The sequence below is a fragment of the Cannabis sativa genome, chromosome 2, assembly GCF_029168945.1.
Source record: "Cannabis sativa cultivar Pink pepper isolate KNU-18-1 chromosome 2, ASM2916894v1, whole genome shotgun sequence".
Lineage (NCBI taxonomy): Eukaryota > Viridiplantae > Streptophyta > Magnoliopsida > Rosales > Cannabaceae > Cannabis > Cannabis sativa.
In genome coordinates, this window is record NC_083602.1 from 32,011,965 (window position 1) to 32,035,449 (window position 23,485).

Genomic DNA, 23,485 nt, shown 5'->3' on the forward strand with positions numbered 1-23,485 from the left:
ATCTGAAAGGATTGTTGAAACCACGTACAAAAATCTTGTGTGTTTTTACTTTTATGCACTGTTTGTTTTTCTGGGTTTCTCTGGAGTTACGGAGTTGCATTCTGTAACTACAGAAAACTGTTTTCAGTACCAGTTTTATTATTCCGCATTTAATTAATCATTTAATTAAATAATCAAACTGGGAATATTAAAATACGGAATTTCAAATTTTTTACATCAATTACATCATTTATAAAATCATGCATGAACTAGTAAATAATATACATTCATAGTATGGTTATTCTTAAACTTAGTTTAAGGTAGGGTTCTAAAAAAAGCCCAACCAACATACTGGTTCCCAACTGAAAGACCGATTCCTAGAGATCAACCAGTCGACCGGTTCTTACAGGCTCCCCTGAACTAGTAGACCGATACAATGCAGGGAACCCCAAAAATGTCCTCCACAACTCAATTCGAGCCCAAACTCTACCATACTCTCTAGAACACTTGCATATACTATACTAAATCCATTTCAAGCAACAGAACACATCAAATAGCTCAGAAATTAAAAACACCCTTAGAGAGCCAACTTAGGCTCTCTAACTTCAAGTTTGAGTAATCCGTAGCACAACTAGCTAGCTATCTCAGCACAAAATCAACTAAAACAAACCTATCGTAACCCCAGAATTCAAACCCAAACTAGCTGCACACTACAGAACCTCAAATCACTAAAATCATGCAATTAACCTATCTTGAGCTAAAGAAAACCATAAAGAAGAAGGCTAAGCATTATACCTTGAATTGGACCTCCTATTTCTGATTGAAAACTCTTTAATTGTAGCAAGGGTAGTTTAGTCATTTACCACTCCTGACAAATCCCCGATATCTCCAATGCCTAACAATAGTACCCCGCTATTGACATTCTAAATATACAAAACGTGACTCTCTAATGGCCCACGTTGCTTTCCACCGTTACCGAACACAAGCACAGAAAACGCGAAATTCACATATATAGCATAATAATACATTTTGAATTTAAATAAATCTTCATAAACATGTAAATCATAATTAATAACTCAATATTGTAATTAACCCTAATCATTTAATAATCCAAAATATTGATCTTAAGCGGTCATTAGAGTTATCATATACTATCTAATTTGAATGAGATCAACGGTAATCGAGATCATTTAATTTTTTTTTTTAGTGCAAAACTTTTTATTTATTTATTATGCATAATTTGCTTTGACAAAGAACCGTAACTTTTCATTTGAATATTATTTATTAATGCATGTATTATTTTATTGTTCACTATTATAATTACAACCTTAAAATTTTTATAGTGTATTCCATACATATTGTTTAAAACAAAAATTTTAAATTATTATATTATTGGTTGTATTGATTATGGTAGGATTAAATAAGTAGAAAATAAAAATATAAATTTCAAATTAAAAAAATAATTAATTGAAAATTATAACTAGTCATAAGATAAATAAGTAAAAAAAAAATTAAGTTTGAAGTTAGGTTTGGAGTTTGTTAGTTGAACTTGTAATTAATAATATTCAAAATTAATTATAAATAAAAAAATGTATTAATTTTGGTGTAGTTTTCAAGAGTTGATGTGAGCCATTGGATTAAATCAATGGCTATAAATTACTATCCCTATTGATAGGTAAAAATTATAATACCTATTGTATTAGCTCCCTATAATATGTATATATAATATGAATTCACAAGTCAAAGATCTGTTGCTAGCGTTTACTTTAATAAATATCATCATTAACAATGTTACTACAATGATATATCTAAAATTTTCAGATCAAAGTTGATCTATTAATGCTAGTAATATAAATATAAAACCTGCATTAATAAGGTACGTACACTAATTTCTCTTGAGTATTTACATATATATATAATATATATTGATCTGGTTTGACCTTGATCATTTTGTGGCTCTGTTTCTATTAATAATGTTATATTTAATGATATAAATTCACTCAAAATTATTTTTTTTTTCACTTGTTATTATATCTTTCTATATTTCTATTTTGGATTTTGAAATTCATGTTCTTGTTCTTACTCAGATTGCAGTTATTCCCCTCCTCTTATATGATGTTTTTAGCCATTATAATCACTTGAAGCAGAGAAAAGTAATAATATATGGAGTTGGTTTCTTTTACGGTTACCTTCTTAGTTGTTTTGAGTCTCTTTTCTCCGTATAGAACAACTTTTGTTGTGGTTGATACCATTAGAAAATCTGATATTATGAGAGATAATAACAACACAGCTTTATTGGTATCCAAAGAAGGAATGTTTGGACTAGGATTCTTTACTCCATCAGCTAGTTCATCAAAGAATCGTTACCTGGGAATTTGGTACAACAACATTACTGGTAACCAAACTGTTGTTTGGGTTGCAAACCGATGTGAACCGATCAAGGATTCATCTGGCTTGTTGAGTATAAACAACAAAGGAGATCTTGTGCTTTTTTCTGGACAGAGTAATAACAGAGTGCTTGTTTGGTCTTCAAACTCGTCGAAACAAGCTCAGGAACCACTAGTTCAGCTCTTGGATAATGGTAACTTGGTTTTGGGAGATGAGAAAGATGCAAACACAACAATTTTTTTATGGGAAAGCTTTGATTATCCTACTGATACAATGTTACCAGGAATGAAATTGGGATGGGACTTGAGGCGACGTTTAAATAGGCGATTATCGTCGTGGAAGAGCTCTGATGATCCTTGTCATGGAGATTTCACTTATAGGATTGAGCTTGATGAACCAAACCATACATTGTTAAACTTTCTACAGATTATGAGCTAACAAAAATACATTAAATGCTAATCTTTATTACTCATAATCATCAACCAAGATCAATATTTATTTAGAGCATCAAATTCATAAATACACATACCTCCCAATCCATCCACATGAGTCATTTTGCTTTAATGCCTCCAACAAGAATCACCAACAAGTTCTCAAGATTGAACCCAAACCCTTAGAGCCACAATGTAGAGCAATCCCCTATTTTCTTATTACCATACACCTCAAAACCACTCTACCATCAATAACATATATATAAATACTCTCATACCCTTATAACCCTAAGGGGTTACTCACTAATAGGGCTTAAGTGGTCCTTTTATGGTATACTATAATTTAATGGGCCAATTTTAATATAAAGGGTGCTCTCATGTGCCTCTAATACATAATTAATTTATCAACCATCTCATTATGGTTATGAACAAATATTGGGCACATAGTTAATGATTGTGTTTATGGTATTAAGCTTATGATTATATTAGTCCACAATATTAATTCTAACATTCTCCCACTTGGACAATATAATTAATCACCATAACATTGTCTACCACACATAAGGTCACCAATTAAAAACATACATAGTATCATATCGACGGGATATATATATTATGTATGAATTGACCATGAAGATATTTTAATTCAATAACAATCATTAACAATCAAACCAAACATGCATGAGGTACAACAAAAATTGAGACTATGCGCATTCATCTCCATTTGTACCTGTCACTTCAATAAACAACACATATATGCATGTATATGTCAACAATAACTAGAAGTGACTACAATATCATTATGCATGTTCAAAAACGCAAATCATAAGCATTCCATGCAAGATACTAGCATGTTCAATACATAATAGAAAAACTCCCACTGAGCTGAACAGCTAGGCTCCTAACAATCCCATTCGAGCAACATGCTCCAAAAATACAAATATGGGTAAGCCTTTCGTTAGTGGGTCTGCTAACATGCCAGTGCTAGGCGTGTATTCAATGGAAATAAGAGACTCTGTAACTTTCTCTTTAAAAAAATAGTACTTTATGTCAATGTGTTTAGAACGGGAAGTACTTCTAACATTTCTAGAAAAAGCTACTGCTGCGGAATTATCACAATACAATTTCAGCGGTCTCGAGATAGAGTCCATAACACCCAATGCTGAAATGAAGTTCCGCAGCCATATTGCCTGACAAGTAGCCTCATAACACGCCATATACTCTACCTTCATCGTTGAGGATGCTGTGAGTGTCTGTTTGACACTTTTCCACGAAACAGCTCCTCCAGCCATCATAAAAATGTAGCCTGATGTGGATTTCTTATCATCCACGCATCCTGCATAATCGGCGTCACTAAACCCAACTATATCAAGAGTGTCAGCTCCCCGATAGGTCAACACATGATTCTTGGTACCCTGAAGATACCGCATGACCTTCTTAGCCACTTTCCAATGGCTAAGTCCAGGATCACTCAAGTATCTACCCAACACGCCAACAACAAAAGTAATGTCAGGACGTGTGCATACTTGAGCGTACATCAGGCTACCCACAACTGACGCATAAGGAACCACTTTCATTTCATCTCTCTCTTTGTCATTTTGTGGACATTGGCCCTTTGAGAATTTATCACCTTTCACTATTGGCGCCTTTCCAGGTGAACAAGTATGCATATTGAATCTTTTCAAAATCCGATCAATGTAAGTTCTCTGAGACAACCGAAGAATACCTTTAGTTCTATCTCGAAGGATCTGTATCCCAAGTACATATGAAGCCTCACCAAGATCTTTCATATCAAAATGGTCAGATAATAATTGTTTTGTCTCAGACAATAAATTTTTATCATTAGAAGCAAGCAAAATATCATCAACATACAGTACCATGAAGATGAAGCTGCTCCCACTGACCTTCATATATATATATACATTGATCAACTTTATTCTCCATGAAACCATTTGCAGTGACAACTGCATCAAACTTGAGATACCACTTTCTTGATGCTTGTTTAAGTCCATAAATAGACTTATTGAGCTTGCAAACCATATGCTCCTTGCTAGGCTCCTCAAAACCAACAGGTTGAGTCATGTAGATATCTTCATACAAATCTCCATTTAGAAAGGCAGTTTTTACATCCATTTGTTCAAGTTCCAAATCAAAATGAGCAACTATAGCCAAGATGATTCGCAAAGAATCTTTGGTAGAGACAGGTGAGAATGTTTCTTTGAAATCAATACCTTCTCTCTGGCTATATCCTTTAGCAACAAGTCTAGCCTTATACTTTACTGGCTGCCCACTTGAATCATATTTAATCTTGTAAACCCATTTGCACCCAATGGGTCTGCAACCTTCCGGTAGGACAACTAAATTCCATACTTTGTTTCGCGACATGGAACTTGACTCATCTGTCATTGCATTCAACCATAACTTAGATTGAGGACTCCTCATGGCTTCTTGGTAGGAAACTGGTTCAGAAGCGTCTCCCACATCATAATCATGTTCTTGCAAATAAACAAGGTAGTCATCATGAATAGCAGGTTTGTGAGCTCTCTCTTATCTTCTCAATACAACTTCATCAACCTCAATATCAGGATTTTCATCTTGCATATGATTCTGAGGTTCGTCACGAGCTTCTTTTGGAATTTGTTCAATCACAGGATCAATAGTAGGAGCGGAAGCGGAAGCAACGGGTACAGGGACATAAATACGTTCTTCCCTGAACACAATTTCTCTTGACCCTTGACTTGAACCAAATTCATCATCAAAATAGACAGCTCTATCTGATTCTATCACCCTGGTGTGTGAGAAGGACAATAGAATCTAGAACCCCTCGAACCAATAGTGTAGCCTACAAAATAGCCACTAATAGTCTTCGGATCAAGCTTCTTAGATTGTGGATTATAGGGCCTTACCTCAGCTTTACATCCCCAAACATGAAAATCACGCAAACTCGGTTTCTTACCTGACCACAACTCGTATGGTGTCTTTGGGACAGATTTGCTAGGTAATTGATTCAAGACAACAGTCCTTAATGCCTCACCCCACAAAAATTCTGGCAAGCTAGAATGAATCAACATACAACGTACCATGTCAAGAAGTGTGCGATTACTTCTTTCAGCAATTCCATTTTGCTGGGGTGTCCCTGGCATTGTATATCTTGCATCAATACCACATTCTTTCAAGTATTTGGCAAAAGGCCCGGGGTTCCTTCCAGTTTCATCATAACGCCCATAATACTGTTAGGCTAATTTTAGCCTACATTTTGGGTCACTTTTTATAGTTGTTTTCCTTCTTTGTTATTCTTTTTGGAATAGAATTACGCTTGTTTTCTTTGATTTTAGGTTTCACACTTAGAATTTATCAATTGATCAAATTTCGGAAAATAACAAGCTATAGAATAGAGAAAATTCTGTAAGAAAATAAAGCTTAAACTTCAAGCTTAAATTTGACTATGTTTTAATCAGATTTTGGAAAAAGTCAAAACATAAACGTTTTAGATTTCTTTTTCTTCTTTCCAACGAATCTTGAATCAACTCATTTGGAGTTGGTATGTGAAAGTTATGCATATTTTACTGAAAGATGCTGAAGCTGTCAAATTTTGCTCCAGTAGTCGCGACCACCACTTTCCATGGTCGCGAACCTTTTTCATGGTCGCGACTAGGAGCCAAACAGTGAGTTTTTTTTGTATTTTGTCTATGGTCGCGACTAGACTTTATGTAGTCGCGACTAGGGGCGAAAAACGAGATTTTTAGGCAGTTTTGGACTTTTTCAAAAGTAGCAACCCTAATTTCTATTTAAGATGCTCGTGTTTTAGAAGGAAAGGAGGCAGAAAAAAAACCCTTGAGATGAAGAAGGAGGCAAAGGAAGCAATTGTGGCGATCCGGAATGCAATCACCAACTAGTTCTTTCTTAAACTTTTAATTTCTATGTTAATTTCTGTTTTAGTTTTGATTATGGATGTTATTATAGATTTTATGAACTAAACTCCTATTTGGGGAGATGATGAATGTTGATTGAAATTATCTTTAGTTAATGATAATTGTTATTTCTCCTTTCTTGATTGTGAATTTATCCAAATTTGTGTTTAATTACATGTTTAAGATTGATCACCTTGTACATGCTTTATGATCCCAATTCAAAATCTGAAAAGTGAGAATTAGGAATGCTAAAATTGGATAAACTAGGTTTTGATGTGAAACGAAAGTATTTGCATAGCCTTGTGACATTTGGATTATTGCTTAATGCTGATTATATGTTAATCTATCTCAGAGATGATTAGATAACATGTGATTTAGGACCTAAAAGATCTGAAAAGAGTTAGGTTAATTTTTATAATCTGTCATTCACATTGAGAAAGAGAATAGTAATTAGCATTAACAATTGGGTAATTAAATCAACAGGATTCTTTTTCCTAAATATTCATCCATAATTAATTACACTTTTTATTATTATTATCCTGCTTTTCAATTTTTAGTTATTTAATTATTCAACCTTATTATTGATTCTACCAAATAGAAACAAGAATTTAATTGATTGGTACTTAGCTACAGTCCTCGTGGGAACGATCTCACTTACCTGAGTATTACTTGTTAAAACGATACGTATACTTGCGTGTTGGATTTATCACAACAAGTTTTTGGCGTCGTTGTCGGGGACTGTTTTATTTAATATCAATATAGTTGAATTCTATTCCAATTTGGTTTCTTTTTATTTAAGTTTATAAATGTTTTATTGATGAGGTTGACCTGCAAGGTAAATCCAAATGTTATATCTTGACGATTTTGTCCAACAACACAATGAACCATTCTATTCTGCTTGGAGGAGATTTAAAGAGCTTGGAGAGAGATGCTATCCCACTTTCTCAAGTGGATGTTTTACGTGGCTCTTTTATAATGGACTTGATGATGAAACAAAAAGTTGGGTGGATTATGGAGCAGAGGTTACTGAAGGGCCTTTGTTAAGCAGAGGTCATGAAGCAATAAATCTGTTGAATGATATGGCAGATTTTGATTACGATTGGCATTAGAATCCATCACTTCAAGCTTGGAGTCACCAATACCCTCCTTATTGTCCAAACTCACCCCAACCAATTGAAGAAGATGAGGATCTACTATCACTTCCAAAAGAGATTAATCGCTTGGCGGACATGGTAAAAGCTCTATGTGATAATTTAATGGCGCATGATTCAGAGAGTTTTAAGGATAATAACTCAAATAACGAAAGTTATGAGAGTTGTTTGAATATAGTAGAAGCACCATCAGATGAATACATAGAAGAGACTGAGCCTAGAATTGAAGAGAAAGAATCCTTTGAAGTGGTTGAAAATTTGGATACATTGGATGCTTGCTCAACAAATGATGATCTCAATTTGGTGAATGAAGAAACATCCATCCTCAATGATGAAATTATTGAAGATCAAATCACAGTCAAGGATGCGGATGGTCATGAGGAAATTGAACAACCAATTGATAGGTTATTTGAGAAAAGCAAGAAAGAGGTGCCATTGGTGGCAGAAGAATCACTTGTAGTTGTTGATTTGAGGTTGTCAACACCACTATATTATGAACCACCAATGGACCCTTATTTTCCACTAATACCGCATTCTCCATATTGTATTCTCTTCGAGTTACCAAAGGCTTCTCCCCAAGCTCATCATCCAAGGTTTTTTGTTGTTGGTGCAGATTTTGGTTCAAACTCATTACACGCCAAGCTTGAGGGCATCTTTAAAAACAACTTTCAAGTTGTCTTGCATGACGCTTATTATGGGCGTCAACCGCTTGTTGATGTGGCATGGACCTAAGGTAGGCTTTCTTCTCTTTAAGTTTTATTTTCACATTGGGAACAATGTGAAAAAAATTAGTTTGGGGGAGGGGCTTAATTTTAATTTTTTTTATTTGTTTGATTGTTTAGTTGTTTAGTTAGTTTTTTTGTTTTTTTTTTAGTTGTCGTGGTTTAGTTTGTTGTTAATTAAGCCGAGATCAATTTTGTTGCTGTTGTTATTTGTGAAATGTCTTGAAATTTTGAAACTGTGTGCTTAATTCTTTTAACTCTTTGGATTAGTTTGGATGCTTGTAAAGCCTGTGTATGAATGCAATTTGACGATCTATGAAATATGTTATAATTGTTTCACTGTGGTTTGTGGTAAGATTGATTGAATAGCTTAGAACTTGCATGTCTTATTCTCTTGAGGCGAAATCCTTGACAACATTTAATAGGAACATGATTTAGGTAGCTTGTTTGGATAGTTTGAGCCTTTCAAGCCTACCATAAAATGAATATCCTTTGTGAACCCTTTTGAGCCTAAACTTATTTCGTTTCTTCACCCATTGAACTAAAAGATGTATCCACACTGTTGTTTTTGTCCTCATTACATTTTGAATGGTATCATAAGCCTTACAATAAGTTTGGGGGAGTGAAATATTTAGTGTGTGGAAGTATTGAAGAAAAGAAAAAAAATCTTGCGTGATTGAGAAACAAGTGAAAAAAAAAAAAAGAATTGTAACTCGACATCACTTGAAAAAAAAAAAAGAATTAAAAAAAATCAGAAATAAAAGAAAATTTCAGTGATGTCTGGTGATTGAAAAAAAATAAAATAGAAAAATCTCAATCATGGTTAGTTGTGGGAACACTTCGGGAAATTTTAAAATTATGAGAAGCTTGTGGGTTCTTTTGTGTTTATGATACCTTTAGCCAAAATTGTCTTTCATTTTCCAAATATCTAAGCCATAAATTCTAACCTTAAAAAGTTCTTTTGATTCCAAAAAGAATGTTGTCAACATTAGTGGAGAGAGGTAAGCATGCAAGCACATTGGTTATTAGTTTGTGGACTGATTTGATGGAGTGAAACAATTATGACATTATTTTAATATTGAAGTTAGTTTGTATCTCTACATTGTGTGATAAGAAGAGCATCCTAATTAATTGTTAGAGTTTTTAGAATTAAAAATCTAGTTTAGTTGATGGAAGAAAATTTTACATGAGCCACTAGTAATATAATTATCTGATAGCTTAGTTAATCGAGTTTTAGTGTTAGTCTTAGTCTTACTCGAGCGCGAGTAAGAATCTAGTTTGGGGGAATTTGTTAGGCTATTTTTAGCCTACATTTTGGGTCACTTTTTATAGTTATTTTCCTTCTTTGTTATTCTTTTTGGAATAGAATTACGCTTGTATGTTTTCTTTGATTTCAAGTTTCACACTTGGAATTTATCAATTGATCAAATTTCGAAAAATAACAAGCTATAGAATAGAGAAAATTCTGCAAGAATATAAAGCTGAAACTTCAAGCTTAAATTTGACTATGTTTTAATCAGATTTTGGAAAAAGTCAAAACATAAAAGTTTTAGATTTCTTTTTCTTCTTTCTAACGCATCTTGAATCAACTCATTTGGAGTTTGTATGTCAAAGTTATGCATATTTTATTGAAAGATGCTGAAGCTGTCAAATTTTGCTCTAGTAGTCGCGACCACCACTTTCCATGGTCACGACCCTTTTTCATGGTTGCGAACTAGGAGTCAAACAGCGAGTTTTTTTTTCGTATTTTGCCTATGGTCGCGACTAGACTTTATGTAGTCGCGACTAGGGGCGAAAAATGAGATTTTTGGGCAGTTTTTGACTTTTTCAAAGGTAGCAACCCTAATTTCTATTTAAGACGCTCGTGTTTTAGAAGGAAAGGAGGCAGAAAAAAAACCCTAGAGATGAAGAAGGAGGCAAAGGAAGCAATTGTGGCGATCCGGAATGCAATCACCAACTAGTTCTTTCTTAAACTTTTAATTTGTATGTTAATTTCTGTTTTAGTTTTGATTATGGATGTTATTAGATTTTATGAACTAAACTCCTATTTGGGGAGATAATGAATGTTGATTGAAATTATCTTTAGCTAATGATAATTGCTATTTCTTCTTTCTTGATTGTGAATTTATCCCAATTTGTGTTTAATTACATGTTAAAGATTGATCACCTTGTACATGCTTTATGATCCCAATTCAAAATCTGAAAAGTGAGAATTAGGAATGCTAAAATTGGATAAACTAGGTTTTGATGTGAAACGAAAGTATTTGCATAGCCTTGTGACATTTGGATTATTGCTTAATGCTGATTATATGTTAATCTATCTCAGAGATGATTAGATAACATGTAATTTAGGACCTAAAAGATCTGAAAAGAGTTAGGTTAATTTTTATAATCTGTCATTCACATTGAGAAAGAGAATAGTAATTAGCATTAACAATTGGGTAATTAAATGAACAAGATTTTTTTTCCTAAATATTCATCCATACTTAATTACACTTTTTATTATTATTATCTTGCTTTTCAATTTTTAGTTATTTAATTATTCAACCTTATTATTGATTCTACCAAATAGAAACAAGAATTTAATTGATTGGTACTTAGCTACAGTCCTCGTGGGAACGATCTCACTTACCTGAGTATTACTTTTTAAAACGATACGTATACTTGCGTGTTGGATTTATCACAACAAATACTCACCACCTCTATCAGAATTGACAGCTTTAATTTTCTTTCCCTTTTGAAGCTCAACATTCGTCTTGAAAATCTTGAAAGCATCTAAAGATTCAGATTTTTCACGAATGAGCTCAACGTGGCCATATCGGGAAAAATCATCGATGAAGGTGATAAAGTATTTATAACCACCCATAGCAGGTGGAACAAAAGGCCCACAAATATCAGTATGGATAAGCTCTAACACATCTGCACATCTGTCTGACTTACTTTTTCTAACCTTGGCAGTCAACTTTCCTTTTATACAATCAACACAGGCAGTAAAATCAGAAAAATCAAGATCCTGAAGCACACCATCTTTCACCAATCTTTCCATTCTATCTCTAGAAATATGGCCTAAACGTTTGTGCCAAAGCATGGAAGATTTCAAATCTGATCTTGCACATTTAGAACCAACAACAGCATTAAGAGAAGAAGAAGATGGACAAGAGGGAGAAGTTATAGGAACAACATCATGTAAATCAAGCTTATATAAGTTTCCACATAAAGTTCCATTTCCAATCAACATAGAGTCACAATACAAAGTCAGTTTTCCAGTTCCAAAATGAAGACTATAACCTAGTCTATCCAAAATAGATACAGAGATCAAATTCCTCCTAATAGATGGTAAATAAGCAACATCATGCAACTCCAAAAAATGCCCGCATTCACTAGAATAACAGTCCCAAAAAATTCAACTCTGACTTTAGTATCGTCTCCCATGTACACATACTCCTCCAACCTACTCGGCCTTCTTCGACTTGTCACTGCCTGTAAAGAATTCGTAACATGAATTGTAGCACCAGTATCTAACCACCAAGTGTTTGAGGGCACATCAATAATATTGGATTCCAAACAAACCATCACTAGACAATTACCTTTCTTCTCTAAGTGAGCTTTGAGCCTTCGGAAATCAGCTTTCTTATGCCCGAACCATTGACAAAAGTTGCACTTCCTTTTGAAAAACTCATTCTTATGACCAGATGAAGAAGAGCTTGCTTGTCCATTTCCCTTAGGATTGGTGGCTTTCTTCTTATGAAACCTTTGGTCACTAGAGTTGTTGGGAGCGAATTTTCTCTTGTGAGAATTGTTTGGATTGGTCACCATGGAGATACTTCTTGCTCTCCCCTTTTTCATGTCCTCTTCTTCTTTGGCAAGAATAGCAGTCATCTCCTCAATGGTCCACTACTCCTTTTGAGCATTGTAGCTTGATCTGATCGAATCAAATTGAGAAGGAATAGTTTACATCACAAACCATACCATGTAATCCTCACCAAGATCCAATCCCATGCCCTTGAGCTTTTGGTACAACCCATGAGCTTGTCAATGTGGGCTCTAATATCACCCGTATCGGCATAATTAGTGCGATGGAACAAAGTCAAGCACTCATTTTTCTCATTCTTTGAGAACTTTTTGTACTTTTCCTTAATGGCAGCAAGAAAATCCTTTGCATTTTCAATCTGATGAATACTATCACGAATGGACTCATCCATGTGATATCTCATAAGCATCAAACAACAGCGATTGGAATGCTCCCAATCCTCATAGGACTTCTTGTCCTTTTCAGTGGCATCATCAGCGGGTTTAGGCGGTGCATCCATTCTCAAGGCCAAGTCCACTCTCATAAGAGTCAAATTTAGCATGAGGGATTCAACCCACTGCTTATGGTTGGTTCCATTTAGCGTCAACATGGCAGAGTTTCTTGGAACGCTTAAAGCTGAATGAGAAACAAGAGCAATAACCATTAAATGCATGTTATAACAAAATCATGTCATTTGTGCTCTTTCTCTCATAAATAAATGATCGCAAAATAACAAATGATCATCATGTATGCTAGAGTTCTTAGACAAAATTAATAAAGTATAACTCATACACAGGTAAGAACAATCTATTAAATATTATAATCAAATACATTAATTTACTATCGAAAGGATATATAAATTGTGATTCATAATATTTAATAAAATTTTCTTCACCATATTAAGCATCCTTAGCAAACAATTATTATCGATAGGATAATTAATTATTTATAAGGATCTTAATCTTATATGGGAGGAAGATACAATATTTAAATAAATTAATATTTAAATGTTCCTCATTACCAAATAATTTTCCATACTTAATCTTACGATAGGTAAGAAAATAAGCACTAATTGTTTAAATGAACATTAATTTATGCCATAACAAGATAATATTAATAACTAAGATTATGAATAAAATCATGAATTAATATTATGCATAAAATAAAGATGTGAGAATGATAGAATGCTAAAAATGGAAAAATTGGTGAAAAATGACCCTGCACGCGCCCCCACACTCCTGCCTTTTTCCTCTTTTTTTTTTAATCTGACGTACGACGTGTCGTTTATGAAAAATGACATGTCGTTTGGTGAAAACGACATGCAGCTGGGTCATAAACGACCTGTCGTTTTTCGCTGCAAAGGGCTGAGCCTCCTGTTAGTACGACACGTCGTTTTTTGGAAATGACATGTCGTTCAACGCGAACGACAACCAGAGCCCCAATAAAACGACACGTCGTTTTTTGCTCGTGAAGGCTGAACCGAAGGGCGTACGACATGTCGTTTTTGCCCGACAGTGGCAAACGACATGTCGTTTTCTGTCGTCCCTGTCACCAAAAAACCCACACACGGGCCCTGGGGTCTGCAAGCCGGATCGGCGCGACCCGGTTCGTGACCCGGACGGATATACCACCTCCGGCCACCAAATCCGACGGCGTTTGAGGGGTTTTGTTCCATTTTCAACCCTCTATTATTTTCCAACACCCATTTAATTCAAAAAACACAAAATGATATACCAAAAATGGTAAATCTGAAATGGGTTCCTCCATTGTTAAGCTTCCATGTACCTCCATGGAAAATATAAAAAAATGGTTCCCAAAACATATATGAACACATTTAAAATCATAGAACTCATATTTATACAACATTAACATATTAATCCGAAAATAATTATCACAAATTTCAGATTTGAATAAAAAAGGGTTTATGAAAAAATTTGAGCTCTAAAATCAATAACCTGGCTGTGATACCAATTGCTAAACTTTCTACAGATTATGAGCTAACAAAAATACATTAAATGCTAATCTTTATTACTCATAATCATCAACCAAGATCAATATTTATTTAGAGCATCAAATTCATAAATACACATACCTCCCAATCCATCCACATGAGTCATTTTGCTTTAATGCCTCCAACAAGAATCACCAACAAGTTCTCAAGATTGAACCCAAACCCTTAGAGCCACAATGTGGAGCAATCCCCTATTTTCTTATTACCATACACCTCAAAACCACTCTACCATCAATAACATATATATAAATACATCTCATACCCTTATAACCCTAAGGGGTTACTCACTAATAGGGCTTAAGTGGTCCTTTTATGGTATACTATAATTTAATGGGCCAATTATAATATAAAGAGTGCTCTCATGTGCCTCTAATACATAATTAATTTATCAACCATCCCATTATGGTTATGAACAAATATTGCACACATAGTTAATGATTGTGTTTATGGTATTAAGCTTATGATTATATTAGTCCACAATATTAATTCTAACATACATTTCCTCAATTATTTATTCGTAATGGTTCTTCGATTTTGTATCGCGAAGGGCCATGGAGATGTGTAAGTTTCGGGGGAACTTCGAATCATGTATCAGTTTCTTGGGAAAGCTCTAATTATGAATTTGTGCACAATGAGGATGAAATTTACTTCTCTTACAATGTTGAAATTGAGTACTCATTGATCTCAAGAATTTTTTTGAGCCAAGCAATTGATTACACGAGATGGGTAGAAGAAGAACAAGAAGTATGGGAATTTTATTACAGAATTCCAGGAGACATGTGACAATTATGGCACTTGTGGAGCTAATTCTAAATGTATCATAGTGGATGATGATCCAATTTGCCAATGTTTAGAAGGTTTCGAGCCAAAGAATAAAAATAATTTGTCACAAGGATGTGTGAGGAACAGTTTTGTGAGCTGTGATGATAAAGAAAAAGATATGTTTTACTTAACTTCTGAGTTGAAAGTGCCCCAAACTAAGTATACTTGGGCAACTAAAAGTATGAAGCACGATGAATGCAATGCTAAATGCTTAAGCAATTGCTCTTGTACAGCTTATGGTTATAATTCCAATTTAGATGGTAGTAAATCTGAATTAGGTATTGGCACTGAGTGTGTACTATGGTTCGGGGATTTGTTTGATACTCGAAATAGCAAGGGTACTTATGGCTGACAACAAAATGTTTATCTTCGAATACCATTTTCAACAACAGGTACAGATTAGTACAGATTTAAAATGCTATCTATATCCAGAGTCGGTCCTGAGTTGAAATGGGCCATAGAAAAAAAAAAACAAAAAAATTGAGCCCTTAATGGTATATTCTTTTCTTTAAAAGGTATTTTTTTTTATTTGGGCCCCTAAAATGAGTGAGCCCTAAGCACAGGCTTAGCCCGCCTATACCTAGGGCCGACACTGTCTATATCCATATTAAGTTCACATGTGTTCTGTATTGTTTTTGCCTTTCTCAGCTCCAAAAGAAACAAGTGTTGGTGGTAATGGTAATTCAAAGGTGAAGAAAGTAGTGATAATTGTAGCTGTCATTCTCTTTGTTGGATTAGTTTTGATTGGCTATTACATTTACAGAAGGAGATCCATTAATGGTAAGAGATTCAACTCTACCCTTTACTTCGTTTTTGTCATACAACACTTTTGGCTTGGAATTGTTTTGATTTGAACAGAACAGAGCATTTGGTTTTGTAAAATTTAAGTGCATACTCACTAAATTTTCACTACTGAGATAACATTAATTTTTTGATTTGGACATTCATAAATTATCTAAAATTTCTTGAAAAATTGTTGGACATCCCATGAACTACATTAGAACACAAAATACAATTATATAATTGATGACAGATTGGTTGTGTTGATAATATTTTATTGATCAAATTTAAGTTTAAAGTAACAAATAAGTACAAAGTATCTTATAACATTGTGAACACTATTTTTACAAGATTGTATAAGGAGGGTTTTTTTATTATTTCCAACATTTTAATCTTCACAGCCACTAATAATTTTTGTGAGAGGAAGGAAAGTGAAGATGATGACATGGAGCTTCCATTATTCAACATAAATACAATTAGTATTGCCACTAATAATTTTTCATAGGCTAATAAGCTTGGAGAGGGCGGTTTTGGACCTGTATACAGAGTAAGATTCTCTCTCATTTACTTGCTTCATAACATTCTCTTTTCTTTTTACAAATTATGAATATTACCATTGTGATGTAATAGGGTACCTTGGAAGGAGGTACATAAATTTCTGTGAAGAGTCTATCAATGAATTCTGGAGAAGGAGTCAATGAGTTCAAAATAAAATTAAACTAATTGCTAAGCTTCAACATCAGAATCTTAAAGATATTTGGTTATTGTACTCATAAAGAAATGAAGCTATCAATTTATGAGTACATGTCCAACAAAAGCCTTGACTATTTCATTTTTGGTAACACTCTTTCACCATTCTTTTAACACATGTAATGTTCTATTGTGTAAAATTTGCCAATTTTGTTCGAATTAAAGAAAAATACTAACATTTGCAGATGAAAGTCGAAGAATACTATTAGATTGGCCTAAGTGCTTCTAGATTGTATGTGGAATTGCTAAGGGGCTTCTCTATCTTCATGATGATTCAAGATTGAGAATTATACATCGAGATCTTAAAGCAAGTAATGTGTTACTTGATAAAGACATGAATCCCAAAATTGCAGACTTTAGCTTGGCTAGAACTTTTGGTGGAGACCAAATAGAAGGAAAGACACGCAAAGTAGTAGGAACTTAGTAAGTCATCTTTAAAAAACAAACCTAGTTTCTTTAATATTCATAATCTAAAAAAATTTATTATGTAAATGCAGTGGTTATATGGCGCCAGAATATGCCTTTGATGGTCTATTTTCAATAAAATCTGATGTATTTAGTTTTGGCGCGTTGATTTTAGAAATAGTAAGTGGGAGAAAAGTAGATCCTTTTATGATGAATATAGTAGTCTCAATCTCATTGGATTGGTAAGTTTTACATATGAAAAGTACTTAATTAATGACACATTAATAGCGAAATTGGTATATTTATTTATGTTTTATTAAATATTTTGTTAGGCATGGAATTTGATGAGGGAAGGCAAAGAATTTAAGCTTATTGAGAAGTGCTTACTAAAATATTCGAATGAAAACATGGAAGAAGCGTTGCGTTGCATCCACATTGGCCTTTTGTGTGTGCAACAAATGCCTATTGATAGGCCTGATATGTCTTCTATCGTTCTAATGTTGAGTGGTGAGAGGTTGTTGCCTCAACCCAAACCGCCAGCATATTGGAATAGCACATATTCTTTGGATGCAGATTATTCCTCCTCTAATCGGCCCCAATCAGGCAATGTAAGCATGACAGCTGTCGAGGCACGATAGAGAATTCATACAACAAATCACAAATTTTTATGTAAATTTTCAAGCTATAGCATCATTTCAATTGTATAGTTGGAGCTTTCCTTAGTTATAATGATCCATTATTAGATTTATTGCCTACTATTGTTATCGATGAATTTGGTACAACATTTCAGTTCAAATTGTTGTTTGAGTCGCAAACCGATGTAGCTTGATCAAGGGCTCATCTAGTTCCTTGTTGTTTGGTCTACAAACTCATCGAAATTACAAACCCGAGAACCGTTGGTTGAGTTCTTGGATGATGGTAACTTTGTTTTGAGAGATGAGAATAAAGAAAACTATTTGTAGGAAAATGGGATACTTTGTTTTTTTTCGTTAAGCTCCATTCTTGGTAGTGCTGTGATGATTAAGCTCTTTTGATCCATTTTCTTTGTATCTTTTGGTTTTAATAGGGAATGAGATCGACACTCGCAAAGTATCGAGTGCCAGAGCCTATCAGCCAGGTGAAATTCTACAACTTTAAATGTCTACTTTGGTAACCATTGTTAGAGCTAAATGTGAATGCATAAATAGCTTCTCTATTTTGGGTTTGAGGTCAGCATTAAAAAAGAGAAAGGGACCACTTGTTTTAGATTAGCCCCTACCCATTATGTATCAAGAATCATCACTTTTGGCAGAGGAAAACCGTGGTTAGAAAAGTTTAATCACAACGAACCCAAAAACAAACAACAAACAGTATAGTTTTAATAGCTCTATTTAGTAAAGAAGATTGTTGAATGGCAAAACGTAAGTACTTTATTGTTACAAATGTAATTACAATACACACCAAAGCACTCACACTTACAACTCTTCATTGCTCACACATGCTTTGAAACACAATTTGAACTCTTAGAACACACTTGGACTACTCTTTAAGAAACTTTTGAACATGTATTCTTAGAGCATATTCAATGGTATTTTTTTAGTCAAATTTAAGCTAAAATAGTTAAAAAGTTAAAATTGAGAATTTTTTTTAGGGTAAATACCATTTTGGATCATATGTTTTGTAAAAATTATTAATTGGACCTTCTGTTTTATTAAATGATAAAATGGACTTTGTATTTTCTAAAAATATACAAATTGGACCCTGAATTGATTTTTTTGTTAAAATAAAACTTAATAATAATCCGATCTAAAGATGTTATGACAAATCCGGTTACATTTTCTGTATCTGTGGGTGTTAGAAATTATCTTAAAGTTAGTTATATTAAAAAATAAAATTGTTGAAAATTGAGTTGAGGGTCTTAACTTTACTATTTCAAAAAATATAGGATCTATTTTGTCATTTAACAAAACAGAAGATCTAATTAGTAATTTTTTATAAAATATAGAGTCCAAAATGATATTTACCTTTTTTTTTTATTAGTACTCGGATCACTGATCTCTACGTTAATTAACATTGATTATTTTGATAATTTTTTATAATTTAAATATAATAAAATAAAGGAAAAGTAATAGTGTCAACTCTATCCATTCTCTATTATGAGAACTAAAGGTTGGAACTCATTTTTTCAAAGCTCACTCTCTATTTAGCTCATTTACATTGGACCTAAGATTCATATGATCGACTGACTTTCCATCTATAGTAAAAATAAATCTAGAAGGATAGAGAGAAGGGTGGTGAATATTTAAGAATTAATATTGCTAATGGTCACCAATTAAATTTGGAAAAAAAATTTACACTTAACAAACTACCAATAAAACTAAATATTATATTAATATGCATTGTGAATATTTAATTAATCTTGAGTTATGTCTTATTGTTGGGTAAGGACTGTTGGAAATTATTTTACCAGGATCTTAGATCTACTCACAAGTATGTTGATTAACACCCTAAATATGAACTTTCTAAAACGATGAAATAAACACATATAAAGTTTAGAAAACCTTACATTGGGTGCAGCAGAATTAAATGACTCCTTCCGTTCAGATCTCTAACCCTTGTATCCTTTCTGTCGCAGAGTATTATCAAGATCTGAACCTGAATCTCTTTCTCTGATTCTTTGGTGCTGAAACTCCTTTTGCTGAAAGTCTTTCTTCACGATCTTCCTCATTATGATTGAGGTATCACTTGCTGTGTGTGGGCACTACTCTAATCACTAAGTGTTTTGAAATATTAAGGAAGAAGAGAGAGAGAGAGAGAGTGGGCGGCCAAAGGTAGAGAGAGAGGCTCAGGTTTTTCTGAATGAAAAGTGTAATTTTCCTGAAGCCTTCACTATTTATTTATAGCATTCCACTAGGGTTAGGTTTGAATTATTTGGCATTAAAATAATAAAAATATCAGAGGATAAATCCTATAAAAGTGGCCGGCCATGGCAGTATGGATTTGGGCATCACTTTTTGCAAGTTTGCAGTTTTATCACTTTTGTATCTGATTTTCTCAAAAACGCTAATTTTCTAATTCAACCATTTAAATGCCAATTCTAACTATTTAATAATTATAAATAATTATTAAATAATATTGTCATTTATCATATTTATTAATTGAACCATACAAACTATCATAATTAACAAATATGCCCCTAAAACTCTTTCTTTACAATTTTGCCCTTACTTAGTGAAAATTTCACAAATAGACATAGTCTAATTTGAGAATTATAATTGATTAATCAAAACCAATTACATGAGTCTTACAAGCAATATTATCTCAACTAGTGGGGGGACCATGGGTCTATATAACCGAGCTTCCAATAAGTAGATCAAGAATTTATTACTTAAATTCACTAACTTATTAATTCTTCGTTGAATCCACGGATAGAACTTAGAATTGCACTCTCAGTATATAGAATGCTCTATATGTTCCACCATATAGACACATCATTAGTTATCCATTGTTATAATCCTAATTTGATCAATGATCCTCTATATGAATGATCTACACTGTAAAGGGATTAGATTACCGTTACACCCTACTATGTATTTTATCCTTAAAACACTTGACCCCGTATAAATGATATTTCAGCTTATGTGAAATGAGTACTCCACCATTTATTTTTGTTTGGTCAAGCTCGAAGGAGATCATCCTTTGCTTACTATTCGCCAGATAGAAGCTATAGATTCCATGTTTATGTTAGCGCTCCCACTCAATTGCACTACCGTGTTCCCAAAATGTACGTATCACCCTGACCTAAAAGTAGGCTTAACTAACAAATCAAAGAACATGAATAGCCTTCTGAGATTGAGCCTAATCATAACAGGATTAAGATCATTTGATCTAGGATCAACTAGGCGATATTGACTTGAATAGATTTTACGGTAAGTTTAATAAATCTAAGTCAAAGTTCAATATCGGTCCCTTATGATGCATACTCCATGCATCCAATCTGAGCTTTACTTTAACCATTGTTCTGGAAAGAACATAGCATTTCTCCAAATGCAAGTAAACTCTTGTTGTAGATTATCATATCAGTAAAACCATGTGTCTGATAAATCTAGGAAACTTTATTCACATAGTCATGTTTACTTTCCAAAGTGTTAACAACACAATAAACAGGATCAAGTATGTGAAAAGGGTTTCAGATGAATTTATAAATCAAATAGACAAGCAATTGATAAAGTGAACCAAAACATACACAAATGAATGAAAAATACTTCTGTTTCTTTATTGATGTTTAATAAAATAGATTACATTGAAATGGAGTTTTATTTAGGGCATAAAACCCAACAAGAACACACTTTCTTGGTCCTTTCTTATGGTTGGATTCTTGCCCATTCATTACTTTGAGGTAATATCTTAATGTTATAAATCTATTCGCACTTGCATAGTATAAAATTAAAAGCTTCCCATTGCATGAAATTATTTAATCTTTTACGTAACAGCACAATTTTTTTAATTAATAAGAAGGAAGCGCCAGTTGACCAGTTCCAAGGATAAGGAAGAAGAAAATTGAGACTTTTTAAAAGACCTTCTAATTTATTATTGAAATGAATAATGGTAACATCCTACAAGTATGATAAACTTCAAAACTATTAGAAATACTAAAAACAAACAAACATTAATTAGTAAAAAAATTTAAAAAAAAAAAAAAAAAAGAAATGGCAAGGAAGTCAACTTGGAGAAAGTCTTTGATTATATAGAGCTGTTTGATTTGTTTTGAACATTTTTCTTGTATTTTATTCGAGCTCTTTTTGTTTTATGCTCCTGTTCTGACTCTCTTTGGAATCCCAAGCTATGTAATATTTGTTTTTCTTTACTTTTCCCAGGTTTTAATAAAGGTAAGATCTCATACTGTTTTGTAATTAATTATCATATCTCACATATATTTTAATTGAATAATTATTACGAAAAAAATCGGTATACATTCACAAGACGCTACCTCATAGTAGTATTAAACACTACTAGTACCTTATATCCAGGACATATTTGTTAGAATTTTTTTTCAATTTTAACCAAAAAAATATAATAATATTACAAAAATACTTCCAACTGGCCAAATAAATAAATTTACAATCCAAATAAAAAAAATTACACGAATACCACTTACACACACCTTCAACCACCCAACAACCTTCATCTAATGCAACCTTCGGTCAACCACCCAACAACCTTCATCCCATGCAACCTTCGGTCAACCACCCAATAACATTCATCCCATGCAACCTTCGGTCAACCACCCAGTAACTTTCATCTGGTGCAACATTCAATCAACCACCCAGCAACCTTCGCCTGATTGAAACCTCTATTTGATGCAACCTTCGGCCAATGTAGGTGCTAAAATCTACAATGATCGGAATGAACGTTTGTGGGCACCAACAACCTGCGAAATAAAGACAAAGGATGACCGTAAAAACCTTGGGACACCGGGGTGGTGCCGGAAGAAGGCACTCCGACGCTCAAGTCAACTTATAGTGCGAACTAAAAAAGAAAATAAGAAATGTAAATAAATACTTCTTGTGTCAATGGTTATGTGATGATCGACGGTCAAACCTTGGTCACCGAAAATGAAAAAGAGTACATTAGATCATAGAGAAATGATAAGTTTAGTTGTAAAACTATAGAAAGAGAGTGAATATTCGTATATCCTTCGATAGATCCCCCCTCAGTCCCAGTGAGGGTCTATTTATTATCTTAAAAAAACGGCTACCTCTTGAAACGTGGTCCATCCCTAGAAAAACGGTCATTCTCCACTTTTCTAGGGATGAGCATCATCTTTTAGGTTCGTTGACGGATGAGCATCTTCACATCAATGTATCACTTAGAGGGTTGATCTTCTCGCTCCGCTATGCTAGGGAAGATCGCTATTTTCGTGGGTTGGTTGGGAAACTTAACATCCTTCTTCCTTCACGTGTCAACCATAACATTACACTTTGGGGTCAAACTTTATTGTGGGCTAGACATTCAAATATGAGTATGACCTAAAAGGCATGGATTGGGCGTAGCCCATGCGAGCCATTGGGCTTACGGGTTCCTTGTTTCTGACTTATAAGTAGGCTTTGTAAATACTTCGATTGTTGGGCCTTTGCGCTGGGCTTAGAGTAATTTTTGGCCACTACAGTCAACCATCCAGCAACCTTCGTCTGATGCAACCTTTAGTCAACCACCCAGCAACCTTCGTCTGATGCTTTCTGGGATTGAAACCTTCGTCTGATGCAACCTTCAGTCAACCACCCAGCAACCTTCGTCTGATTCTTTCTGGGATTGAAACCTTCGTCTGATGCAACCACCCAACAACCTTCGGTCAACCACCCAGCA

At 33.8% G+C, this 23,485-nt stretch overlaps 1 protein-coding gene and 1 pseudogene across 1 annotated transcript; both read left to right on the plus strand.

The window, feature by feature from the left end:
- The first annotated feature begins 1,978 nt into the window (after positions 1-1,978).
- On the plus strand, positions 1,979-2,929 carry LOC115720020 (S-locus-specific glycoprotein S13-like). Its single transcript, XM_061110454.1, has one exon. The coding sequence runs from the start codon at positions 2,143-2,145 to the stop codon at positions 2,803-2,805; it is 663 nt and encodes a 220-aa protein (XP_060966437.1). The 5' UTR covers positions 1,979-2,142; the 3' UTR covers positions 2,806-2,929.
- A 12,457-nt stretch (positions 2,930-15,386) lies between these two features.
- Positions 15,387-17,982, plus strand: LOC133034257 (G-type lectin S-receptor-like serine/threonine-protein kinase At4g27290; annotated as a pseudogene).
- Positions 17,983-23,485: the final 5,503 nt, after the last annotated feature.

What these genes read in the sequence shown, in the direction of transcription:
- LOC115720020 (XM_061110454.1), top strand. Translation starts at nt 2,143, where the DNA reads ATGGAGTTGGTTTCTTTTACGGTTACCTTCTTAGTTGTTTTGAGTCTC.